The sequence below is a fragment of the Passer domesticus genome, chromosome 9 (genome assembly GCF_036417665.1).
Source record: "Passer domesticus isolate bPasDom1 chromosome 9, bPasDom1.hap1, whole genome shotgun sequence".
Classification (NCBI taxonomy): domain Eukaryota; kingdom Metazoa; phylum Chordata; class Aves; order Passeriformes; family Passeridae; genus Passer; species Passer domesticus.
Genome location: NC_087482.1, coordinates 12,593,313 through 12,617,683, shown reverse-complemented (window position 1 = coordinate 12,617,683; position 24,371 = coordinate 12,593,313). Strand labels below are relative to the sequence as shown.

The following is a 24,371-nucleotide window of genomic DNA, read 5'->3' as shown; positions in this document are numbered from 1 at the left end:
GGCAGGGAGCCCCGGACCCCTCAGCCCAGCACCGAGTAAGTACTGCCCAGTTACTCCTTGTCCTCTGTTTGTGTGTCTCAGTTTCCAGCCCTGAAGGATCCTTTGCCACACGTGACCTTCCCAGTGTTTGAATTGCAGTTACACTTTGACAATCACCTGTGGATATTCCATTGTGCCCTGAACTTGGTGCATTTCCAGCCTTTCCAGGAGATTGTAGTGTGTTCTGGAAAGCCTGGCCAAGCTAATGCTCAGCTGTCAGTTAAACTAAACACTATGTTTGCTTCTGTTTTCTACAAATTTTAGGACATTCTTGAATTATTTTGTGGGAATAGTCAACTATGACCTCTTTCTGGAGGGCTGTAATTTCAGGATGCGCATCTTCACCAATTTTTTTTTTTTGGTAGGTAAGTACCCACTTACCATCATCCTCTGTGCCACTCTGAGCTGTGGGAGCCCTTTGAAGGTGACCAGTGAAACATCCTCTAGTGGAAGTAGAAGAATTTGCAGAGCTGTTCTTCACTGATGCTTCTATTCCTGGTTTAGAAATTAGGATTTGTAGAACTTTAGCAGATTTTGAGAAGACAAGAGGTTTGCACGTGGCAGTGCACTCACAGATTGTGGGAATGAGTCGTCATGCAATAAACAACTTCTCAAGCTCTTCTAAATAGCAACTTTTTAAAAACAGGTTCTTTCCCAAGAATTTTTGCTTTTTTTTTTTTTTGTTGAAATAAAGAAATGCAAGATTAAAAGGACAGAAAAACAAAATAAAGATCTTCAAATGTTTTATCTGTATCTTTCTTCAGATTTTTGTTGACTTAACAATCAATGAATTCTATTTAACTTTGTTTTTTTCCAGTTGGCCTTAATGATTGATTTTGATTCAGAGTTTCATAAAAACAGGTATGGTATTTTAGCATATATTTATTTTAATAGTTGTGTAGTGTTTTATTCATCTCCACCCTGTGTTACAGCTGCATTAAATACACCTTTTCCAAAGGAATCTTTCTGGATTTTTACCCTGCTTAGTGATTTTGGTGCCATATTTTGTTGATGTAAAATTCCTGGAAGGGAACATAGCACAACCAATTTAATAGAAATATCTGAACCACACAAAAAATTCATTTTAGGTGTAGTTTTTTAAAGTAAGCCTTCTTTCTGTTTCCTATTATTTCAAGAATTAAAGACAAATCCTGTATTACTCAGCAAAAGTAAATCAACTTCAGGATGAGGCTGGTCATGAAAGTTAGGAAAATCTTAAATTAATATTTCTGCTGGAAGTACTTCCTCAGCTAAGCAAGACTTAAATGAAAGTTGTGTGTGGGTGATGCTGACTTGAAGCCATCACTTCTTCACTTTTTCAAATCTTTAGATTTATCATTTTTGCCATGTGAATAATCACACATTTTTAGGGATAAAATGGAAATAAAAAACAACAACAAAACCTTTATTTAGCATTTTTGCAGTAACTGAGATGTGAAATTAGCAGCATGGTTCACGAGACACAGCAGCTGAAAGCAGCCACAGGAGAGTGCAATCCATCAGCTCTGCTGGGTAACGGCACCACTGGAGCTTTCATTTATTTTTCATCCTTGGACACAGTGCTTTAGACAGGTCTGTGTAATGAGCAAAGCAAAAATAATCTGTCTTTAACATGATGAGCAGAGGAAATTCATTCCAAGGCAAATGAAATATTAGGAGGGCATGATGGAAATGTCTTTTCTCTGCAGTTTCTCAGCTCTGCCACAGCACAGTGCCTGGTTTCTGATGAGGAGATGGGCCCTGGGTGAGTGTCCAGGGAAGTGGGAGAAGCAGGGACGGTGCAGGAGTTCTGTGACTCAGCAGTGGGATCAGAGTGAACCAAGGCTGGAAATTACTTCATTTAACCATTGCCAGTCTGACTTTGTAGTGATTTTTTATAGGAGCAGAGCTCAGCTGAGTGTGGGGCCCTGAAGGGAGGTGCCCACCCCCTGAGCATCTTCCCCCTCCACCAGCTCCCCGTGTTCTCTTGGCTGATATTCCTTCACTTGCTGGCTAATATTTCTTTATGTCCATCTCCAACAAGGAAGAACATTTTTATTTAATGATTCATCCTGTATATTGTCCTTGCCATCTTTCTGGTAGTCTCGTGTCTCTGATTCTGCCTCAGCCCTTACACCAGGCTCCAAAAAATGACTCTGCTGTAATTAAAAATAACATCCAAAAAAACCCCAACCAAACCCCAAAAAACCAACCAACCAAACACACCCCTGCAATCAGCAGAGTTTGAGATGCTTCTGTTGTCCTTCAACCCCTGAAATTGGAAGAGCAGCAACATTTTCCAGCCCAGTGACGAATGCGCTGAATATTCCAATTCAGACTTGGAGCATCCCACGTGTTTATAGCCCTGAATTTTCATGGCATTTCAGCAGGTTTTAAAAATGTCCTTGATTATGTGCTAACTCCTCTGCTATGCCAATCTGTACATCTTCAAAATCTTTTGTTTGTGTATTTTGTGCCTAAAGGAGGAGGAAACTTTGTTTCTGCTCTTCCTATTTTTTTTTGTACTAGTACAATATGCAGTTTCCTGGGCTGTTGCAATATTCCATTACCCTCCTCACAAATTTCCAGACTGCCAGCATAGCTTCATGCAAAAAAACCCACAAAAAACCCAAAAAACAAACAATAACAACAACAACAACAAAAAAACAAAACCAAAAACCAAAAAAAAAAAACCACCAAAAAAAAACCCACACAAACCCAACCTGTCTATACATTAGTAGTGAACCACAGGGGACATGTCCTCAGCAATTCCTCTGACTGCAGGAATTTGAAATGCCTTTGAAAAAAAGCTGGTGAAAAAGCACTGGCATTTTGGGTCATCTGTTTCTCTTCCCAGATGAGAAAAGGGAGAAACAGATGCCTCATTGAACTAATAAATAAATAATAAATTAAATTAATACTAGAAATATTTAACATAAATATATAAATAAATTATTTAATAGAAATACTTAAATTATTTAATATAAATAATGTAAATAATAGTTTATTAATATTGTACTAATAATTATTAATGAAATGTTCTTGAGTTCATGGAGCTCTTCCCTTGTCTCTGACATTACAGTGCAATGAAGGTTATTTTGGCAAAGAGCTTCTTGACCCATGTCCCTTCTGTATCCATTAATAATGCCAAGATGTGCTTTAACCAGTTGCTGCAAGGTCTTTTTATAGCCAGCCTTGGCCTCTCACTCATCACTGTCCCCTGTGTGTGACATAAAGGCAGCACTCTCCAGGCTGGCCCACAGCTCCTTGGGTGCAGTCCCACAGCAACAGCTTCTTTCCTGCACTGAGCTCAGGTCACCTCCCCTCGCTGAGCCAGAAACTTGATTTCAATACACTCTCCGGCACATTTTCCCTTGCTTGAGAAACTAAATCTTATTTGGCTGTTAAAAAAAATTATAGCGTGAAATAAAATATAAAATACTTCAAAACATGAGGCAATTTAGTGCTTCCTTTTAATCTAACATGGCAGAGCTGATGGACAATTTCCCTGCAAGTGCCACCTGACGTTGTGAGAGTCCCTTTGACTAACAGAATGTGTCTTTATTTTTCAGGTGGTTTCTTAGATGGCCACAGTCCAGTCAGTGTGGATGGACAAGAGCCTGGACGAATTTATTGATGTATTTATACAGTGACCATGTTAACATCTGGGTTTCAAACACATCACATCACTTGCACAGCCCACAACCAGGAGCAAAAGTGGAAATACCCGTTCCTGCCCTCACCTTTCCCAGGATTTCATATGTGAAACAGCTTTTTAAAAAAATGTTCCAAGTCAGGAGGTGATGCAATGAGCACATCATCGATGAGCACACGCCTGTGGGAAAGACAATTATGGATGTCAAGTGCAAAACTTTCATACCATCTGTCAGCTTGAACAGGAGCAAACAATGATTGCATAAAGAGAGGAGGAATTGTATGCATTTTCCTGGAAGTGCTGCAAAGCCTGGTGAATGTTTTTGTAAAGTGGTTTAGTAACACTTTTTCAGTAAATAAAATATCTATGTCTCAAAGACCTAAATGTTATCAGGTCATTTTATTGCTGAATACCAGTTTTTAAGCAGCTGCTGGAAAAATATGGAAGAATAAAAAGGAAAGCTGAAGGGTATTTTTATTGTAGTCATTTACTGATCTCCACTTCTCTTGCATTAATTCCTTCTCAGGAAGAAATTTTTCCGCTTCTGTGTGGAATGGGCTGAAATGGACATCACTGTGGGAGTTGTGGTTGTTCACAAAATGTGGGTTATGAGGAGCTGTAACAGCTGAGGGATTGGATGGCCCAGGAAGGGAACCTGAAATGATGGGAACACGTGGATGAATACCTCAGTGGCAGAGACAGCAGAGAGGAGTCATAAATAAAAGTGGGGAAAGGAAAAGGTTGGGCATATTGCTGAAGCAAAAGAGAAAAATACTGTTTTAACTTTTTTTTTAGTAGATGGTGCAGTTCTGTGCAAGGCAGTTTGAAGATGTGTCAGGTCAGGGTGGAGGGATTCTGCAGAGAACTGCAGCTGCCAGCAGTGTGATTTCAGCTGTGGTTACACACAGCACTGGATGGGACAAGATCTTTGGTGTGGCACCACTGGTGCCAGCGCAGGGACAGAGCATTCTCCGTGCCAGTGATGGTCCACCTGCAGTTTCGTGCTGTGGGTGTGATATCACCCCCTGTGGCTGGAAAACCCCAGGTGTTTATTTATTTAGGATACCCCCACAATGCCATCCTCATGCTTGCTGAGTGAACACACAGGGTGGGGTGTGCTGGCTGCTGCCTCAGTTCTTGTGGACTTCATGACGAGGCATCTTTTCCCTGTGCTTCCCAACTGCCCAGCCTTGTTTTCACTCTTTGGATCATTTTCTTCAAGCAGTTTGTACCACGCTCTGTTTATCCTTTCTTTCAAGCTGCCACATCACCCCTACATCACCAGAACCTGCCTGACTTGTCTCAGGAGAGGGTGGCCTCAGTTTAACCCTTTCATTCCTGATATTCAGTCTGGCAGGTGTTGTGGGACCTGCACCTCTCCTGCCCAGGAAGATAAAAAACTAATTTTTTAATCATTTTTTACCTCTCCTGCCCAGAGCTGGGATGTGGCACTGCTGTGGCAGTGCCACCCAGGTCCCCTCAGAGGGACATGGTGTGGCTCTGCCCCATTAACCCCACATGTCACAAGGCTGAGGCGTGTTCCCTTCTATCCATACCATCAAGCACTGGCACCTCATCACTGCACCCCAAAGATTGCCAAGTGCTGCACCCAGCTCAGCGTTCCCCACCCATTGTTTGCTGCCCGGGAGCATTAGACATCACCTCTTGCTTTTCCACCCTTCAAAAGCAAAAGAAGCAGGATAATGTTACTTAATGAGAGCTGAGCACATCCTCACCTTTTCCTGATCCCTCACTCTCAGCCCTTCTTGTTCCCTACTTGCAGTACAGTCGAGAGGCAACCAACATGGCAATTTATTTGTGCTACAACATTAAAGGATTTTCATTTTATGAGTCATAAGTAAAGGAAGCAAAATAAGTGAGTTCATTAAGCCTGTGTTTACTTGTTCTTTTTGCAAATGCCATTTTGTAACATTCTGCAGTTCCACACAGACCAAAGCAAAGTCAAGGCAGGTGGACATGGAGATGCCTAAAATGACAGAGTAGCGGCAGCCTTTAAAGGGCTTATTTTATCTGAAAGAAACAGTTCAAACAAATTAATTCTACCCTTGAGTAAATGAAGCTCAACACGCCTTTAACAGCCCTTCTGTGTCGGTGAGCAGCCCCAGCCACCTGCAGGTGAGGCAGCGGCTGTGGGGTGATGGTGCCACAAAACTGACTGTGACCTCCCGTACTGAGTGCTTCTCAGCCAGATTTCAGTGAATATCAGTAATTTCACACAGGTTTGGCACCTGGGTTTTTAAAAAAAGACAAAACCCGCTGCCAGAGGGATGGCAGGGGAAGTGAAGGAGGAGGGGGATGCTCGGTGCAGGGCAGCGCTCTCGCAGGGCACAGCGAGCAGACAGGTCTTTGACACTTGTTTATGTGCGGGAAGGGCTGCAGGAGTGCGGGGCCGCTCAGGGGAGGTTGGAGCTGCCCACACCATCCTGCCCCGGCTCCCGACACACGGAGCAGGGGGAGTTAGGCTTGGATTTGGGAGATTCGGGGGCGATTTCCACGCTGCAGCCCAGCGTGTCCCGCAGCTCCAGGAGGGGAAGCAGCGATCCCTGCCTGCGGTGCTGCTCGCGGGCTGGCCTGCGCCGCGGCTTTCGCTTCATGAGGGCGATTCAAAGGCTGCACCAAGAGCTGCTTCTCGGCGGGACCGTGCGGCTCGGGCAAGAGCTGCCGGGCCGGGGAGGGGAGGGCACCAGGGAAGCCGTGAGGAAGCCGTGAGGAAGCCGTGAGGAAGCCGTGAGCGGCGTTACTGCGGGCCCTGCGAGCGAAGCAAGGAGCCGCGGGGCTGTGGGGCCGTGCCCGCCGCAGGTCACCCGGATGGAGCACATCCCCGCGGCTCCTGCGAGCGAAGCGCCGCCCCGTGAGGCGGTGAGGCCGCGGGGCTGTGGGGCTGCGGACCGTGCCCCGCCCCGGCGGGGCCGGGCGCTCGGCGGTGCCGTCAGCGGAGCGCCGAGCGCGGCCATGAGCGCGGTGCTGCTGCTGCTGCGGGCCCTGCGCTCTGCCCGGCCCCAGCTCCAGCCCCAGCCCCAGCCCCGGCCCCGGGCCGGCCCCGCGGCCTGCGCACGGCCGCGCCCCGCCGCGCCTTCGCCAAGGAGCTGTTCCTCGGCACGCTGCGCAAGGTGGGTCCGCGGGGGGCGGTGGGGGCCGGCCGCGCCCGGGGGTCGCTGCCCTTTCACCGGCAGACAGCGGGGCTGGCACGCACCGGGGGCTCGTCCGCAGCAGCGCCAGGGCCTTTCCCAGCTGCTCATCCCAGCCCGGGCTGCGGGCGTTGCTGTGAGCCCTCGGCAGGGCCCGGCCCGGCCCGGCTGCCCCGCAGCCCCCGGGTCCAGCCCTGCGGAGCTCCCTGCCCTGGCTCTGTGTGCCCCTCAGCTGCAGCCGGGTAACTGAAGGGAGCCTTTGCACACAGAACAGGCGATGGGGCTCAGAGTGACCCAAACAACGCCGAGAGCCCCTGTGCCTGCCAGCCCGGCGGGTCCCCTGGGCGCTGCCTGTCGCCGTGCTCCCCCTCTGGGCATGCCGCTGAACTTGGATCGCTTCGTCCTCTGGTTGTTCTTCAAGGATGGAGGCTTCATGTAAATCTCTGCCTACAGTTTTGGTAGGAAAGATTGGTGTTCTTGTGGTGCCTTGAGATGCCACTGGACAAAGAAGTTAAAATCTGAGATGGAACGCTGTATTAAGCAGAGTTTGTTACTGCAGGGCTTAGAGTGTGCATTTATCAGAGATTGCAGGGTGAAGTAAACGGAAAGAAGGAATAACTCAAATCCACTGAAATAAGTTGAGCAATAAAGTCTCCTGCAATGGAGCTTGTCAGATAAGGTGTTAAAACAGGCAGCACTCAGGCTCCACTGTGTTAAACCCCTCTACAGATGTGTCTCGGGTGTTTCTTCCCTCAAGTTTCAACACAGCAGCTTTCTGAAAACCTCTAACATTTCACAGGTCCTGAATTTTTGATGCTGATATATTGCTCAGAGTACCATGAACAGATTTGTGTGGACAGAGATAAATTCTTCTGTTTAAAAGGGGAAAGGCAGTAAAAATCAGAAGTGTTCTTCTCACGTAGCCTCCCACTCCTTGTGTTCCTTGTTTGTATTTTTTACCAATTCCAACCTGTCAGGCTGTGCTGCTTCCAGTTCATGGCCAGAACACCCTGGGGATGATAAGGAGTGGTGGGGCTCACTCACCTTTGTCCTCGAGGCATTAGCAGGTGAAATGTGCTGGGTGTTCGCAAGGGACAGTGCTCATGGGCTGAGCTTTGGAAACATCAAACTCATTTTTATCAGTCCCTGAATAGGGTTAAAACTCATGGGTGATGAAGAACTTTTGCATCCTCGTGGTTCTTAAAAGATCTCTTGATTTCTCCCTCATGTTTCTGTTGTTCAGTTAACACCCTCTGGTCTGGTTTTGATGTGAAATAAAGTTGGGTCCTGTGGAGCCCTATTTCTGTTTCGGGACATTTTCCACAATTCTTAATTTGCACAGTGTTTTAGAGTCTTTGCAAGGCATATCTCCCATGATTTTTATTTTAACTGCATGGTTCGTGTATTAAAAATTATTAAATAATTCTCCTATTCTCCTATTTTAGGAAGAAGTTTTTCCTTACCCAGAAATTAGCAATGAAGAACTGGCAGAAATCAACCAGTTTGTGGGACCTGTTGAAAAGTTCTTCAATGAAGAAGGTATATTATTGTGTTTTTATCCATGCAAGTGATTTAGTGATTACAAAATTATTTCACTATAGCAGTTCCATAAGGTGTTTCAAACATTTAATTTAGTTTATGCATTTATTGCTGCTCACACAGTGATGCTGATTCTGTAGCATGTCCATTTGTGGCTTTTTTGGGAAGTATTTGGGTGCTGATCAGAAGAATTAAATCTCCAAAACAGGGGAAAAACCAAGGATGTAAAAGAATTCTGGGATAAAGATAGGATTTGAAATTGGTTTTAGCTCAGCTGAATTGTGCTTCTAACTACTTCATACATTGTGATTTTTTTTTCCTAGTTCTAGTTCCTAGAACTTTATAGCTGTCCTACTCTGCTAAAACTGACCGTGGCAAAATGCAGCAGAGATACTCAGAAATGCTGGCTCGTTGAGGAGTTATGAAAAATCAAAAGCATTTCTGTTTTTTCAGTATTAGAGTAATAATTCCATTTGGGAAAGGCCTTATTACCCGTCTGCATTCCAGAGAGCATTGCAGGGTGTTCTTCCATTCGTGCTGCCTTGGATAAGCCAATTCCAGAGCAATTGCAGAATAGTGGTTTGCACAGACAGCAATTTCTGGGGCAGTTAAACAGCACTGTCTCAGCCTTCCCATTGACAGAGGTTTTCCAAACTCTGTAGGAGTTTGGAGAAGCCAGTGATTGTCACACATCACAATTGGCAAGATCCAGGTGATTTTAACTGTAAAATTGTAGTGTTGCTCACTGACAGTAAATAAAGGATTTATCCAAATTACATTTTTTAACTCTTTGCTCTGTGGGGGGGAACATGGTTCATGGAGTAAACAGCCTGATGTTTAGGGAAGGAATAAAAGGGTCAAATTATGGAGTCTGGAGAAAGTATGATTCCTGTTTGTTTTCACTGCCATGGTACAGAACAGCTCTCTTAATCCCCCAAGAATCTAAAATCTCCTAAGAACAAGATTTTCTAATTTCCTCATTTATGTACTTTTTTTTTTCTTGTATTCACGACCTAGACTTAGTTCAGATAGAGAATCCTGAAAATACTTTGCTTATTCCAGTCTTGGAATCTGCTGGCATGCAGAACCAGTAGAAATGTTTGAGAAAATGAAATAAATGCTGTATTTTTCCCATTTGCAAGTCTTTTTCCTGAATATGTGGTGAGGACAAACAGGATGGTCAGGCTGAAGCTAGAAAGAAGAAATTCTTGTGAAGCTGGGAATGAGAAGGGTCATGAGTGACTGTGGCCCTGGTGGGGGAATCCTGTAGCCTCCCAGCTGCTCTGGGCACTGAGAAACACAGTGTTAAATGAGAAAAAATTCTGTATTTGTAGTGGACTCGAAGAAAATCGATCAAGATGCAAAAATCCCACCCGAAACCTTACAAGGACTGAAGGACCTGGGTCTCTTTGGCATGGAGATTCCAGAGGAATATGGTGAGTAAATGCCACAGAAGAACATCTAGGGGTGCATTTTGTGCCGCTTTTGTACCTCTCCAGTTAAAGCTGCTACATTCCTGTATTTCTGTACTTGAAATGGATTTTTGGGGGAGCGGGGAAGTGGCACAAAAAATGTACTGAAATAAAACCTGGTGCCTGTTCCAGGTGGGCTGGGCCTGTCAAACACCATGTATGCACGTCTGGGAGAAATCAGCTCCCTGGATGGCTCCATTGCAGTGACCCTGGCAGCTCACCAGGCCATTGGGCTGAAGGTAATGCTGCTGCTCTGGGGCCAGGGCTTCTGCACAGATTGCATGGAAAAGGTGAAGTGAAAAATGTGGGGCTTAGGGGGAGCAAATCAGAATTACTGGCAAAGCATAAATCAGGTTGTTGGTGTCTGCAGCAGCCTCTGCCACTGGTTCAGTGTGAGACAGAAAGGCTGCATAGGAAGTACACAAGGAAGTTACTATTAGGATAATTGTTCTTAGGTGAATGAGTCCAAGTTGGTTTTTTTCAAATTGGCTAAACTTGTCTAAAGTACCTAGAATAAATAGAATTGAAACAGTATCAGGGGGGCTCAGGTGATGAGGAAGGAAAGAATTCAGAAAAGAGGAATTTTGGCTGGCTGGGGCTGCATGTTGGGGGGCCTAGAGGAGATAACTCATCTGAGAGAAAGTGTGTCAGTTTTGAACTTGAATATAGCCATAGGTATTTACCTTTTTAGTGCTGGGTGGATGGCAGAAAGAAGCTTGAAACCACACTCAGTTTGTTATAGCAAGAGAAGATTCCTTGTGGAATTGAGCAGAGAATGCTAATGAAAAAATATTTTAATGACTGACAAATAATACAGTCTTGTTGATTAAACTGTCTCTTGCTATGCCATAAAACTTGCAGATGAAGCTTTCTAAACATGCTGGAGCTTGTCAGCTCCCTCTCTTTTCCCACAGGGTGATGCTGCAAAGTTTCCTGTGCTTGTTTCTGCAGGGGATCCTCATTGCTGGCACCGAGGAGCAGAAGGCCAAGTACCTGCACCGCCTGGCCTCGGGGGAGCACATTGCTGCCTTCTGCCTCACCGAGCCCGGCAGGTGCTGCTGCCCCACAGCCCCACAGGGGCTCACTGCCTTAGCTGCATTGCTTCATACCTTCAGGCTTCTTTATCTGGGGCCCATGGCTTCAGTATATACATCTGTGGCTTAGTTTTGGTATTTCAAGGAACACTCCAATTACTCTTTCCCCAACATGCTGCTTTTGGCAGTGTCCATGAAATCCTTGATTCTTGTTCTCATCCCAGGAATTCATTTACTTGAAAGGATGCTTTGTGCTACGTCAGAAATAATGTGCTGTGACTGTTCTGGGATGCTTTCAGTTCTTATTCAAAATATAAAAGCCTGTTTTGAAGGAGCTACCAAAACTAAAAGGAAGAATTTTTGTTGTCACTTAAGTGAGAGGCTCATTGTGTGTTCACATAGCTCAAAGTGTAGCTCCAAAATGTTGCTTTTGTGGCATTCTACACAGTCTGGTCAGGTTATAATCCTGATAACATGGTAATGAGAAGAAATGTCCCCTCAGGTAACTTTTAGAACTGTTCAATCTAGTGAGCTTCCTTGTTAGTTAAAAGCTAAAATTTATATACTGCTATTTGAGACCCCCTCCTTTTTACAGAATAGGAAGAGGGGGAATATGCAGTTTTGTTTTTTTAAAGCGTGTTTACTTCTTTAAACATTAGTAACTTGTTTGTTTTCTAGTGGGAGTGATGCTGCATCCATCCAGACAAGGGCAACCCTGAGTGAAGATGGGAAACACTTCCTGTTAAATGGCTCCAAGGTACCTACTCACAGACTGGGAACAGGAAAGGGGTTTCTTACAAATGTAGGAAGTGTTCTTGTCTTTTGCATCAGTCTGGAACTGGGAGGTTTCCAAGCTAGAGGAGAATGACCCTGTCAAAAAGATTAGGCACAAAGGGACTAGAAAATTATTGTTAGAGAATTACTGCATTAAACTCCTGGTAAGGAAAATGGAAAACTACCCTGGGTTCTTTCTCTGTTGGCCATTTGTGTGTTCAGCTTCAGGGCGGGTTGGTTTCTTAGTAAATCAGCCCCTTCCATGACAGCTTAGGTAAAAGGAAACCTGAACCTGTATTTGACATCTCTTCATTCTGCAGGCTAGATTTTAAAATACAACTTGATATTTAATTAGAAATAGGTCTGCCTGGAACCTTTCTGTTAAAAGAAACCGTGACAAAAGCCAGTCTTGAAGAAATCAGAGATGTCCTGGTTTCAGCAGTATTGGATGCGTTGCAGACTTGGTCTGTAGTTGTTGATCCATTTGTGGTGTGAAGAGACCCACCCTGGGGGAGAGGCTGATCAGAGAATTTCTCATCAGAGTTAATTTTTGGCCACAGGGTTTGTCCAGTCTGCATTGCCCCTGTATCTCTCAGGTGCCAGCAGCAGCAGGATGGACCAGCTTTTGTGGAAATGCACTGTGGATTTTAATTTAATGCATATTGATACTACATTCTGGTTTTAAAGTTGCTCTAAACTGAGCACATGTGGTCAGCTCTCCTCAGAAATGTGCTCACCCTGGGAGCAGACCCTCATTAGAACTGAAGGGAAGGAACAGCAATTTTTCAGCACTCTGTTCTTTTCCCAGCCTGTTACAAAACCCTGGAGGGCTGTGCCCACAAAATCAGCACACTTACCTTTCTTACACATCTTCCCTCTCTCAAAACAGGTCTGGATCTCCAATGGTGGCCTGGCCAGTATTTTCACAGTGTTTGCCAGGACAGAGATTGTGGACAAGGACGGGCAGGTGAAGGATAAAATCACTGCTTTCATCGTGGAGCGGGACTTCGGGGGTGTCACCCATGGGAAACCCGAGGATAAACTGGGCATTCGAGGCTCCAACAGTAAGAGCCACCTAAAACTGTTAGCAGAACTTGTTTTCATAGTTTAAGGTTTTATTTTGGTTGGATCATCTGAATTCAGGGGCAAATCAATACGTATTCCATGTTACAGTATAAGTTTCATGTTTCTTTAGCTGGCTTTTCCCAGGAGCCCTTCCTGACGCAGGGTCTGAAATAAGAAATCCAATTTGTGGAGTTCATTCACTGTGCAGTGAAAGAAATTATTCAGGAGTCTCAGTGGCCAATAGGTTTAATCTAGAAGTCCACGTTCTTCAGCTCTTCTAAGCTTTGTAATGATTGCATCTTTTCACCATCTTGGTGACTGTTCAGTCAGTTCCTTAGAACTAGAAATAAAGACCAAACTGTAGTTCTCTGTTTACACAGTGTATATTCATAATATTTTAAATATTTTACATCAATAACTGATGTCAACTACAGCCTTTTCCCAAATTCTCACTTCTTTGGCGAAGCATGTATAATTCTGTCATAAACAATGCATTAGGAAGACTTCATTTCCTGCTACAAATAGTGACTTAAGTTCCTGAATGTCTTTTAAGTATTTCTGTGTCATATTTGATCAAGTGTTAATTCTGTGTTTCAGCCTGTGAAGTACATTTTGAAAACACCAAAGTGCCTATAGAGAATGTAATTGGAGAAGTTGGAGGGGGATTTAAGGTAAGCAGTGGAGAATAACTACTGGTGATTTATAGAAGTCTGAAGGAGGCTGTTTCCCCCCGTGCTGAAGTTTCCTTGTGGGTGGTGTGAGCACTGCCACACTCTAGGGTACAGGAAGAGAGATTCCCCCATTGATCTGTAAATTGGTGTCACTGGACAGTGCACAGTGTGCCATCATCTCAGATTTCTGTGTTTCTTCTCTTCTTGTTGGGCTTTTGGTTGTTTGTTGTGGTGTCCCCTCAGAAGAGGGAGTGACTTCAGCTGCCCTTCTGCCCTGAATGGAGGACATGTCCTCTGCTGGTTCCAGAGCAGAATGTGGGAAGGGAGACACCCTGGCACAGGCTGTGTGGATGTCACAGGGAGTGCTGGAGGCATGCCCAGCTCCAAGGTGCCCTGGCTGTCAGGTGCTTCTCCAGGGCTGCCCTGTTGCACAGGGAAATGCTGGCAGGACCCCAGGAGAGAAAACCACAGGTGGCCTTGCTGTGTAACCTTTCTCTGAGAGTGTGACCTGGGGAGTTGCTAACCTGCTCTTACTCCTTCTCCATTTCTTATTCCTGCTGTAGCAGGCAAGTCCAGGCCTAAGTGCTAAAAGAAATTATTTTCCTTAATGTAGTAGAGATTAAAAGAAGATTGTTATGGTGCCTTCCTGACAAGTTAAAATGTAGGACAGTGACTTCTTTCCTAACAGGCTTTGACATGAGTCACCCATGTTGAGAAACAACACTACAGACACCAGACTCCAAAATCTATTTTTTTTACGTTATTGGTCTGTATTTCATTTCTATACCTCCTTTCTTATCCCTTCTGTGATGTGTTGCTGAAAGCCACCTGAGGCAGAGAGCAGCCATCACAGGTCAGCTGCAAGGAGAAATACTGTGGTTTTCTTCATCTGATAAACTGGAGCCGTGCTGTCCAGCTGGAATGTTGTTTACCAGCTGCAGAAAAATGCATTTTTATCTACATTTTACCTTCATCTAATTAGAGATTATTTCCAAGTCACCGGATCATCTACTTCAGATACAAAATTGGATGTAATGGGTGGCAGGAAAAGCCCAGTTTTGAAGCATTTTCCTTGGGATGCTGAGAGCTGTGGTGGCTGATGTGAGGGCACTCTCCAGGACTGGCAGTGTGTCCCAGTGAGGAGTGAAATCCAGGGAACACAGAAGCAGGAAGCAGTGACCTAAGGAGAATGTGGCCTAAACCCCATCTGTTTCTTCACAGGTTGCCATGAATATCCTCAACAGTGGAAGATTTAGCATGGGCACTGCATCTGCTGGAATGATTAAGAAGTTGATAGGTGGGTGAATTGGGAGCTCTGCATGGCTGGGTGCCAGCAGAAACTGCTCTGCCTGAGGCAGATCATGCAAGACATTCAGAGTGGGAGCAGGAGTCTTGACCTTGTCATAACAGGCTTTGATATCTTTAAAACACGAAAATATGGTTTTGAAAAATTAAATTAAAAGCCTGCTTGCAGAGGTTTTGAAATAAAGGTCTTTTTCCTTTTGTACAGTGTAGATTCAGTTCATAGAGTGGGAGGTTATTGCCTCTGTTGGACTTCCCTGAGGTAAAATGTTATTCCCAACAAAAAAACCTCCGTACTATTGATTTTAGAAGGTGTAATCTCCCCTGGAACCTCCCACCTGAATAACTGGCTCAAAGCTGCACACAGTAACTAGGGCTAAAACTGCTTTCTGCCAATTATTAGCCAAAACAGTAACAGAAGTCTCTCTAACCAATTAGCACCAAACCTGATCACTTCTCTTAAGAGTACAGGTTCATACCTCTGGTTCAAAAGCCTTTGACAGGCTGGTCCCACACTTGGTCAACAACATCAGTGTGAGGGTGATTTTCACAAAGTGCTGCTTCTGGAACAGCCAGGGGGCTCCTGGGCACAGACTGGAATGTCACCGCCCAGGGAAGGACACCAGCTGCTGGAATGGTCTGTCACAGCCCTTCTGAGAATGACTTGTTTTTCTTTCTTTGAAGAACTGACATCAGAGTATGCTTGCACCAGGAAACAATTCAATAAGAAACTCAGCCAGTTTGGATTAATTCAGGTAACAAAACATGAAACACCTAAATCTCTGTGCGAAGTGCCAGGACATAGATTGCATTGGGTGTATTTTGGCTGTACTGGTTTAAAGGATTTGCTAGAAATTTGTGTGAACCTGGTGCTGACTTCTGTACACTGATCTTTTAAATGTCCAGAATGATAAATGTATAAAAGTATTTTTTATTTATTGTTGTTTCAAAGTGGTACTTTTTATTGATTGATTAATTTGATGATGTAAAACATATAAGAACTGCAGGTCTTTTTAAGTTTGAGGGTTGATTGTGGACTTTTGCATCTGAATTTCTGTACGATTCCTCCTGTTGCTGTGTGGCAGGAGAAGTTTTGTTTGATGGCTGTGAAAGCCTACGTGATGGAGAGCATGGCTTACCTGACTGCAGGGATGATGGACAGGCCAGGCTTCCCTGACTGCTCCGTCGAGGCTGCCATGGTCAAGGTAACCAGGGCTGGGAAAAGGCTCAGTGTTCAGCCTGCAGAGGGCTGAGAACTCAGGGCTGCATTTAGAGGAGAGAAGCACTGCAGCCAGGTGGAATGACAGATACTGTTCTGTCTGTACCCCACAAGCTCAGACTCGTGCAAAATAAAACCAGCAGGGAACAGGTTGAGAATGTCACAGCCGCTGAGCTGGCGTCTGAGGAGGCCTCACATGAGCACTGGGACACTCAGTCACACTCCAGCTGCCATCCTGGCCAAGCTGCTGCTGTGCCAGCTTTCCCAGGGAGCTGATGGCACAACAAACCCTGTGGAATATCCAGGCTGTGGCTGTCAGGGTGTCCCTCATGGTCACTGCAGAAAACTCCTGCTCTGGGCTCCAGCCAAGCAGCTGCAGCTGCTCTCCCTGTGTGGGGCTGCCCCTGTCCCTGGAATGTGGAGAGTGCCCTGTGCATTGCATCACTAAATTTGACAAACCCCTGAGCCACAGGGATACTGCTCCAGGACCGGTGTAACACACAAAAAACGCTGCAGCAGTGTCCTGTGGATACAACCCCAGAGCAGGGCATCCTGTGTTTATTGCTGATTTATTATCTACTCTCTGCTGATCAAACCCTGTTCCATGGCAGGTGTTCAGCTCTGAAGGTGCCTGGGCATGTGTGAGTGAGGCTCTGCAGATCCTTGGAGGCCTTGGCTACATGAAGGATTATCCTTATGAACGCTACCTCAGAGACACCAGGAACCTGCTCATCTTTGAGGCAAGTACCAGGATCCCCTTTTTCTGCAAACTGCAGTTCACACCTCCTATAAAGGGGAGTAGAAACCTGAAGGTTTGATTGACCAGGATCTTGTTCCTTCAGCTGCAAAGTCTCTAAGAGTAAAACTGCAGGACTAACCTTGTTTTCTTTGGAATATCAATAGTAGTTCCCTATAATAAAATAAGCTATGATGGCTTTTACAGACTGACCACAGTGTGAGTTACAGCAGTAACCTTTCCTCTTGTGTGCTTCTCACAAGAGAAGCAGAGAAACTCATAAAAGATCAACTTAGACATTTAATTAACTTATTGATGGCTATTTAAATTAAAAGAAAGGTTGGTTCTGAAGCTTGTTCTCTTTCCAAGCTGGATTGTCAGTGACCCATCATGTGCACATCAGAGTCACTGTCAGACTTGATTTTAACTCAGCTCATTTTGAGCAGTTCTACAACTATTCAAATATTCCTTCACTGGAACAGTGCAGAGCATTTTTAATCAAAATGCATTTTGTCTGTTTTCTTTTACATTGGGGTATATTTGTGTGTTTAATGATGAGGGGCTCAACTTCTGCAATGCCCCATGAAATCAGAATTAAAACTGAGATAAAGCAAAAGGCGGCAGTTTATGTGTGGGGAGAGTCATCATGTGATACTGGAGCAGTGGGAAGAGCACAGGGGCACAACAGACCTGCTTGGAAAACACTATTGTAAACTCTGGTTACCCACCTTCTCACTTTCTCTTCTGCTTTTTCCAGGGCACCAATGAAATCCTGAGAATGTACATTGCACTGACAGGGATGCAGCATGCAGGGAAGATCTTAACTGACAAAATTAAGTATGTTCTTATTTATTCTTAATAGTTTTAAATAAACTAAACAGAATCAGATAACTTTATAGATAAGAGGACAAACTGCAGGGAATACCTGCAGTATTTCTATTTATTGTCTGTAAAAGTTCACTGTTACAGGGACTCTGTGTTTTTAATGGGATGGTTCATAGATTTAGGAATTGTAGCATTTAATGCATTTTATCTTGGACTTTTACACAAGCTGTAATTATTTCTTTCAAGACCAGTAATGAATATTTTGTATCTGAATGAAGTTGTATTGACACAACAGCTGCATTGTGCATATTGAGTACTGGTCTCTGGAATTCCTTGTGGGTGTCTTGGAGAGCAGCTGATGACTCTTAAGGCTCCACAGTTGTTCTCCAGACTTCACAGCAGTGGATCAGGACTTGGTGCTAAAGTATTTGGAATTCCAACTGGTTGTGTCTGAACCTCTTGGAATTTTTTTTAACAGCCATTTTTCCCCAACATTTCAGAGCAATCAAGAAAGGAAACGTGGGAGTGGCGCTGGGGGAGTTCCTGACCAGGTTACAGGACACCCTGGGCAGGAAGGTGGATCTGGGGCTTGTAGGTGACAGTGGGGTGGTGCATCCCAGCCTCCAGGTAAGGGCCTCTCTGCTGAGCTCTTGTGTTTGTTCCCTTTGCTGCTTGCCACAATTTCATCTCCTGTTTTTGCAAACCAAAATGTATACCTAGGGGCAGTGAGATTTTCCAGGGTAAGCAGATGTTGGCACCATGACAGGGTAAGAAGTTACAGTTATTGTCCAGGTATCAAGGGAGGATGAAGGCTGCTCTAAGCCTGTGTTTATACCAAATCCAGTTTTAGATCCATTTGGATAATTTGTATAAATTGAGCCTTCACCATATGAAAGCGTTTTTAATAGCTGCCCTTTGTTATAAGGTTAGTTACAAAACAGGAGTTTTTCCTGTTTAATTGGAACAGAGTTTCAGGTCAGAATGACTGTGAATTACACATACACATACTTGCTTAATCACTTAGGAAAAGGTTTTTATGACCAAAAATGAATGTTCTGTTAATAGGAAAAAGATAAGGTATATTTTTCATGGGGCGTTCTGTTAGTTACTTTTGTTATCATAAGCCTATACTAAAAGTTACTGAGAGTAAACTCCAGAAAATTGTAATGGATCTTTGAGAGAAAGAAATGTGCCTGTCTGGCTTTTGGCAGCAAGGTGGATGAATGTTAAAAAAGAGAAAATCCAGTATCCTCTTTAAAGGGGGTGGGGGTATGTTGCTTTTCTGTTATAAGACTACTCAAATTGTTCTATTTTGTGTTTTGTTTTATAGGAGAATGCCAAGAAACTTGAAGAAAACGTTTATTATTTTGGAACTACAGTCAGGGGCCTGCTAAGTAGGTTTGGCAAGGTAACTATTTATTTTGTCTGTTGTCTTTGTTACTGAATAGTTTATCCTCAGGGCCCCACTGGAACCTGAAGGGGACTGAGTGTGGCAGGACCAGCACTTCCTTCACATGACACCTTCTCACTGGGTGTGAGAAAACACACTGACATTAGGTACTCAGTGTAATGGGCAAGTTACATTGTTAGAACCAAAACCAAAGTACCAGCACCCTCAGTGAATTGGTTGTTTTCTTCTTGTGTAAGCACAAATCCTGCTGCTACAGGCATTTAACAAAGTGGTTTAAGGCACACATCAATATTACAATTTTACAAGTAGAATTTAAAAGGTGCAGCTTAGTAAACCCAAAACTAACAATGATAATTTCTGACCTAGGCTAGAACTGGTTTATGCGAAATAAAGCTGGACCTAAACATGAAGTATGGACAGTGATATTTGGTTAAAGTTTTAAATTGGCAAACCACAAGCAGATAATGATTTTCTCTCTCCCAGACAATAGTGGATGAGCAGCTGGTGCTGAAGAGAGTGGCAGATGTGGTGATTAATTTGTATGCAATGACTGCAGCCATCTCCCGGGCCAGCCGCTCCATCAGCATCGGGCTCAGGAACCATGACCACGAGGTGAGTGTCCCTCAGCACCAACCATTCCCACCCACTCAGGCTGTGCTCCTGGCAGCAGGCAGGCTGCATCTCTGGGGAATTACAGCAAACTCTCCCATAAAAGTGCAGCAGAACGTGGCTAAACCTGCCAGAGTGCAAGAGCCTCTCAGGGGCTCTGCTTGTTGAGCTGCACACTTTCAACATGTTTAAAATACTTCTTTAACACATACACAGACATTTAGAACCTCACCACAACTCTGCACGTTCTCTCAAATCTGTTAACACCATGCAGTTCTTCCCAAGCTCTTTCCATATAATCATTAATAAAAACACATAAGCACAACAGTATTTGGGCAGCACAGCTCAGGACAGGAAAGGACAGTGCTTATTTAGTAGCTCATGTAAAGTTTCATGGTAACAGTGGTGTTGCAGGTCAAGAAAAATTTGCTCCAGATCAGTGTGAAAACAAATCCAACATGATGAAGGTTTGGCTTTGGCCTTGAGACTTTGCTCTTTGTGTGAGCCCTGCTCTGGACTGATTCCCAATCAGTCTTGGAGTAGCTTTTGGGTGAAGGCTCATCCCAGCCCTGAGCCTTGGCAGTTCTCTGGCCTCAAAGGGAGAGCTGAGGCTGCACTGCACATGACTGGGGTTCAGGGCACCATCATCAAAGAGCTTTGAGATGTTTAAATTACTGTATTCTTACTACATGGTTTTTGTTATGAAATTCATTCACTATTTTTAAACTCAGTTTTACTCCTTTTCCAGGTGCTTCTTACAAATATCTTCTGCACAGAAGCCTATTTCAAGAATAATTATGCCATGGCTCAATTAGAAAAATGTAAGTACTATAAAATAGTTCTTACGCTCTTCTGTCTTTCAGACTATAATCAAAAAAAGGTGAGTTTGATGTGACCAACAGAAGAGTTTGGCTCCGCTTTTAATTGAAACAAGCAGCAGAGCTGGAACCTGTTGAAAAGAGTCTCTTCACTTCATAGCTAAAGCCAACTGCCAGCGTTCCTTATTGAGGAATATAATATCTACATTTCATGTATATACTTCTGACAAGTAGCTGATAGAAATGAGGGATTTGGACTCTTTGGGAAGTACTGACCAGTTGGGCATTGGCTCTCTGAAGCTCAGTCTGTAATAACCAATCTTTTTCAGAAGAAAATATTCAATTTCTTCCTGGCCCTCACACTCTTGCATTTGTGTTCAAAAACACTTCTTGAAAGAAATTTACAACAGCTCTTTGTGGTCCCTTAGTTGACTTTTCTCTCTTTCTCCACAGATGCTGATGAAAACCTGGATGATTCCATTAAAAAAGCTGCAAAGCAGATCCTGGAGAAGAGGGCATACATCTGCTCTCACCCTCTGGACAGGACCTTCTGATTCCTTCCTGAGAGCAGGCACACATGAATGTCAGTCAGGGAGGAATTTGCTGCAGTTCCAGTATTTGGCATCTTAAAAGCATCTGTTATTTAATGTCCTGACTAAATGTAACTGTGTAAAATAAAACTTCTTTCTAACCAAAATTTCATAGGAAAAGGATAAATACAGAGATTTCATTTAAAGCTGAAGTTATTTTATTACAGACATACATATATATATATATATATATATATATATATATATATATATGTCTGTTTCCCCTGTAACTGGATAAAGACAGGTGAGGTTTAGATGGGGAGATGTTTCTTCCTAGGAAGGGACTGTGGGGTTTCTCAGTATTTTTGTACTTCAATCAGCTGCTCATTCACTGAGCAAGCCTGAAAGACTTGGGTATACCTGTGTTTGAGGATTCCAGGATGAGGGAAGAGATGAGAATCTTGACTCCATGTTTCAGAAGGCTGATATATGAGGATATTATATTAAAGTACTACACTACAACTATACTAAATAGAGAGAAAGAATTCATCAAAAAGCTGGAAGGGAAAGCAAAGGAATGAATAACAAATCTTGTGACTGTTCACAGCTTTAACACAGGTGGCTGTCATTGCTCATCAAGTAAAAACAATTTCACATGCTGGGTAACAATTCTCCAAATCACATTCCAAAGCAACAAAACATGGAGAAGCTGAAGCTTCCCAGCTTCACAGGAGAAAAGACCCTGGAAAAAGGATTTTTCATAAAATGTGTCTGTGACACTCGTAGAATGAGAACAGTTCTGTTTGGGAGCCCAAACATTGGTGCTAAACAGGTTTATTCTCGGTTTTTGGGGGCAAGAGGAAAGAACTGAAGCCAGTTACTGTAAAATGCCTGCACAAGCACCAGTGCAAATCACAGCCAAAGGAAGGATGAAGCCAGTCCCACAACCACAGCCCAAGCGGCCAGAGATCCTCCTTCAACCCTGGCTGCATTGAAGCCCCACTGACTGCCAAGAAGAAAAGCGCCCTACTGAGAGCAAGCAAACTTAAACCTCTGCCAGGACACAAATTTAGAGGGAAAAAAATCAGACACACTTCCCAGTGAGAAGGGTTGGAACTCTCTGCCCCCCAGCACTTGCCCGGCAGGCAGGTTCACAAAGGTGCTGGGAGCTAAGCTGTGCCCTGCGAGGGAACAGAGCCAGCCTCCCTTCAGTGGCAGAAGGCGCGGCCTCAGCTGTAGCCCCGGGTGCCTGCGGTGGCCCAGGGCACGGCCATGGCTGTCAATGTGTTGGGCTGCAGCACAGGGCAGGCCGGAGCTCAGCAGCCTCAGCAGAGCCCAGGGCCGCGGCCCTTCCCTGCTGGGGCCCGAGCCTGGCCCGGCCCGGCCCGGCCTGAGCAGCCCGGACTGGCCCAGGGGATGGGCTGCGCCCGCCCGCTCTGCCCACAGGCTGGGCCCAAGCCTTTGCAAGAGGCTTTCTCCCAGCTTGGCAAAACCTCGGCCAAGTGTCCCTGTGCTGTGCTGAGAAGAGTAAAAAACCCCCTCAAATTTAACCCTGCTGCCCACCGCATGAGGGATCCCTGCACACCTTAGGAGCGGCCATCAATACTCCTTTGTGCCTCATGAGGGATCCCTGCACCCCTCAGCAGGGACCCCAAAATATCCCTTTGTGCCTCTTCAGGTCCAGGCCCAGATGATCCCCCGGAAGGAAATTTGCCCTCAGCCCAGGGACGCTCAGCATGGGCTCCCCCTTCCCCTCGGGGCCCCGCCGCTGGGCACAGCAGCCCCTGCCTGGCTCCTGCCTGCCCACACCGTGGGCATCCACGGCTGCTCCTGGGCATGGAGCTCAGTCAGTGCTGGTGCCGGGGGGGCTTTGCTGGTGCTACCACATGGACATAGCTGTGAAAACTCTATTTCTTTATTTAAACATAAAATAGGGGCCAAGCCCTGCCCTGCCAGACAAGGGCTGCCCACCTTCAGTCCTGGCCGGGGAACAGGACCAGGGGACTCCGGGGCAGAGGGTCTCGTTGAGGAGGGGTGGATTTGGGGATGCCTTCATTATGGTGGTGCAGCCACGGCAGGGCAGATAGGGGCAGAAGTGAAGAGCTGGGATAAATTGTCAAGTTGTCGTTGTCTCTATTTTTAGGATCATTTTCTGAAGATGCACAGGAGCACCTGTGGAGAGAGGAGCAGGCTGAGGCCCCAGCTGCCAGTGGCACACAGGGAGCCTCCTGCACAGCAGGGCCCAGAGCTGGCAAGGCTCCCCAGCACGGCTGGAGCTGCTGGCACAGCTGGGCCCAGCTGGACAGCTGCCCCTCAAGGCCCCGGCCAGCAGGGCACGGCTCTGGGCAGGGTCCCTGGCTAGGAGCGGGCCCCAGAGCGCCTCTGCCTTTCAAGGGCAACCTCGGCCCTGCTCTTTCTCTTCCCCACCTCCCTCTGCCTCTGCCCCGTGCCCCTGGGGCTGCTCTTGGCCAGGCAGCCTCAGTGGGAGCCAGCACTGGCTGCTGCCCCAGCGGGCCCCAAGGACAAGGCCCAGCAATTGAGAGGCCAATGGAAGCTCCGCAGAGCTATTTGTAGAATCATGGACTGGCCACAGCTCCACTGCAGACTCTCTGGGAATGTTCCCTGACTATGAGCAGCATTTAAAGGAAGCTGCTTGAGGCAGAGAATCGCAAAACACTCACGATTTTCTCTTCCAGCAATACCAGATTGCTGCACAGCACATCATCAGGCACAGTGCCGCACCAGCCACAATGGCCATCAACTTAATCAAACAAGGTGTTCCCCAGCAGAAAACTCTTCTCATGCTTTTCCAGATGATGTCAGAATGTGTTGAGGTGCCGGCTGCATCTGTGGGAGCAATGGGGAGCATGAGCCCGTGCTGAGCTGCACTGCTGAGCTGGCAGCACAGTGGATACAGGCAGGACGTTCTCACTCCCTGTTTCCCCCAGAGCTGGGGCCTGCAGGCACCTTGCTGCCCTTGGGCACAGGCCTGCTCAGTACCCGAACCCCTGAGCCTGCACACCGTAATTCCACTGTGCTGTGCCATTCTGCTCCAGGCAACACTTGTTGAAGACATGGATAAGGAGAAGGAAAATGGCCAGCGTTTTGGAGCTGCTCCAGGGCCCTCCCTCCTGCACAGAGCGGCCCCTCCAGATGTGCTCAGAGACTGGGAAATTGCAGGGGATCTTAGGGTGTGCATGGCCTGTGATGCATGGATGCCTTCCCACTGTGCCTGCCATGGCATGTCCAGATGTGCAGCCAATGCCCCCAGCTGCTGAGTCCCAGGGGAAGGCTGAGGGAAATGCACCCACCACGCTGGCTGTCCACACCACTCAGGAGTTTTTCCAGATGTTTGGATTCCTCCAGGGATGTACTAGCTCCTATAGGTTTCTTCTTCCTTCTTGGAGGACCTTAAGAGAAATATTTCCGTTTCCCAGAAATGGATCCCACAAAACGAGAGCTCAGCCTGTGGGGTCAGCAGGCACACGCTACTCACCCCTGCCATGGGAGCTGGGCCTGCGTGCAACATCCACCAAAGTCCTCC

The 24,371-nt window shown here is 45.7% G+C and overlaps 1 protein-coding gene and 1 long non-coding RNA gene across 2 annotated transcripts; one reads left to right on the top strand and one right to left on the bottom strand.

Moving 5' to 3' along the window:
- Positions 1-1,417: 1,417 nt before the first annotated feature.
- LOC135307651 (uncharacterized) lies at positions 1,418-4,652 on the bottom strand. Its single transcript, XR_010368343.1, has 2 exons — positions 3,762-4,652; positions 1,418-1,613 (listed from the first exon to the last, which is right to left on the bottom strand). It is a non-coding gene; the product is annotated as an uncharacterized LOC135307651 (long non-coding RNA).
- A 6,689-nt stretch (positions 4,653-11,341) lies between these two features.
- On the top strand, positions 11,342-20,888 carry LOC135308293 (complex I assembly factor ACAD9, mitochondrial-like). Its single transcript, XM_064433233.1, has 14 exons — positions 11,342-11,369; positions 11,527-11,624; positions 12,531-12,705; positions 13,304-13,377; positions 14,599-14,674; positions 15,364-15,434; positions 15,765-15,884; positions 16,510-16,638; positions 17,392-17,471; positions 17,960-18,086; positions 18,790-18,867; positions 19,354-19,482; positions 20,228-20,300; positions 20,751-20,888. The coding sequence occupies exons 1-14, from the start codon at positions 11,342-11,344 to the stop codon at positions 20,849-20,851; spliced, it is 1,359 nt and encodes a 452-aa protein (XP_064289303.1). The 3' UTR covers positions 20,852-20,888.
- Positions 20,889-24,371: the final 3,483 nt, after the last annotated feature.

Bases quoted from the DNA above. Each gene is read 5' to 3' on its own strand.
- LOC135308293 (XM_064433233.1), top strand. From the start codon at position 11,342: ATGGTAATGAGAAGAAATGTCCCCTCAG. The intron at 17,472-17,959 runs GTATGTTCTTAT...CCAACATTTCAG, and splicing joins ATCTTAACTGACAAAATTAA to AGCAATCAAGAAAGGAAACG. The intron at 20,301-20,750 runs GTAAGTACTATA...CTTTCTCCACAG, and splicing joins CATGGCTCAATTAGAAAAAT to ATGCTGATGAAAACCTGGAT.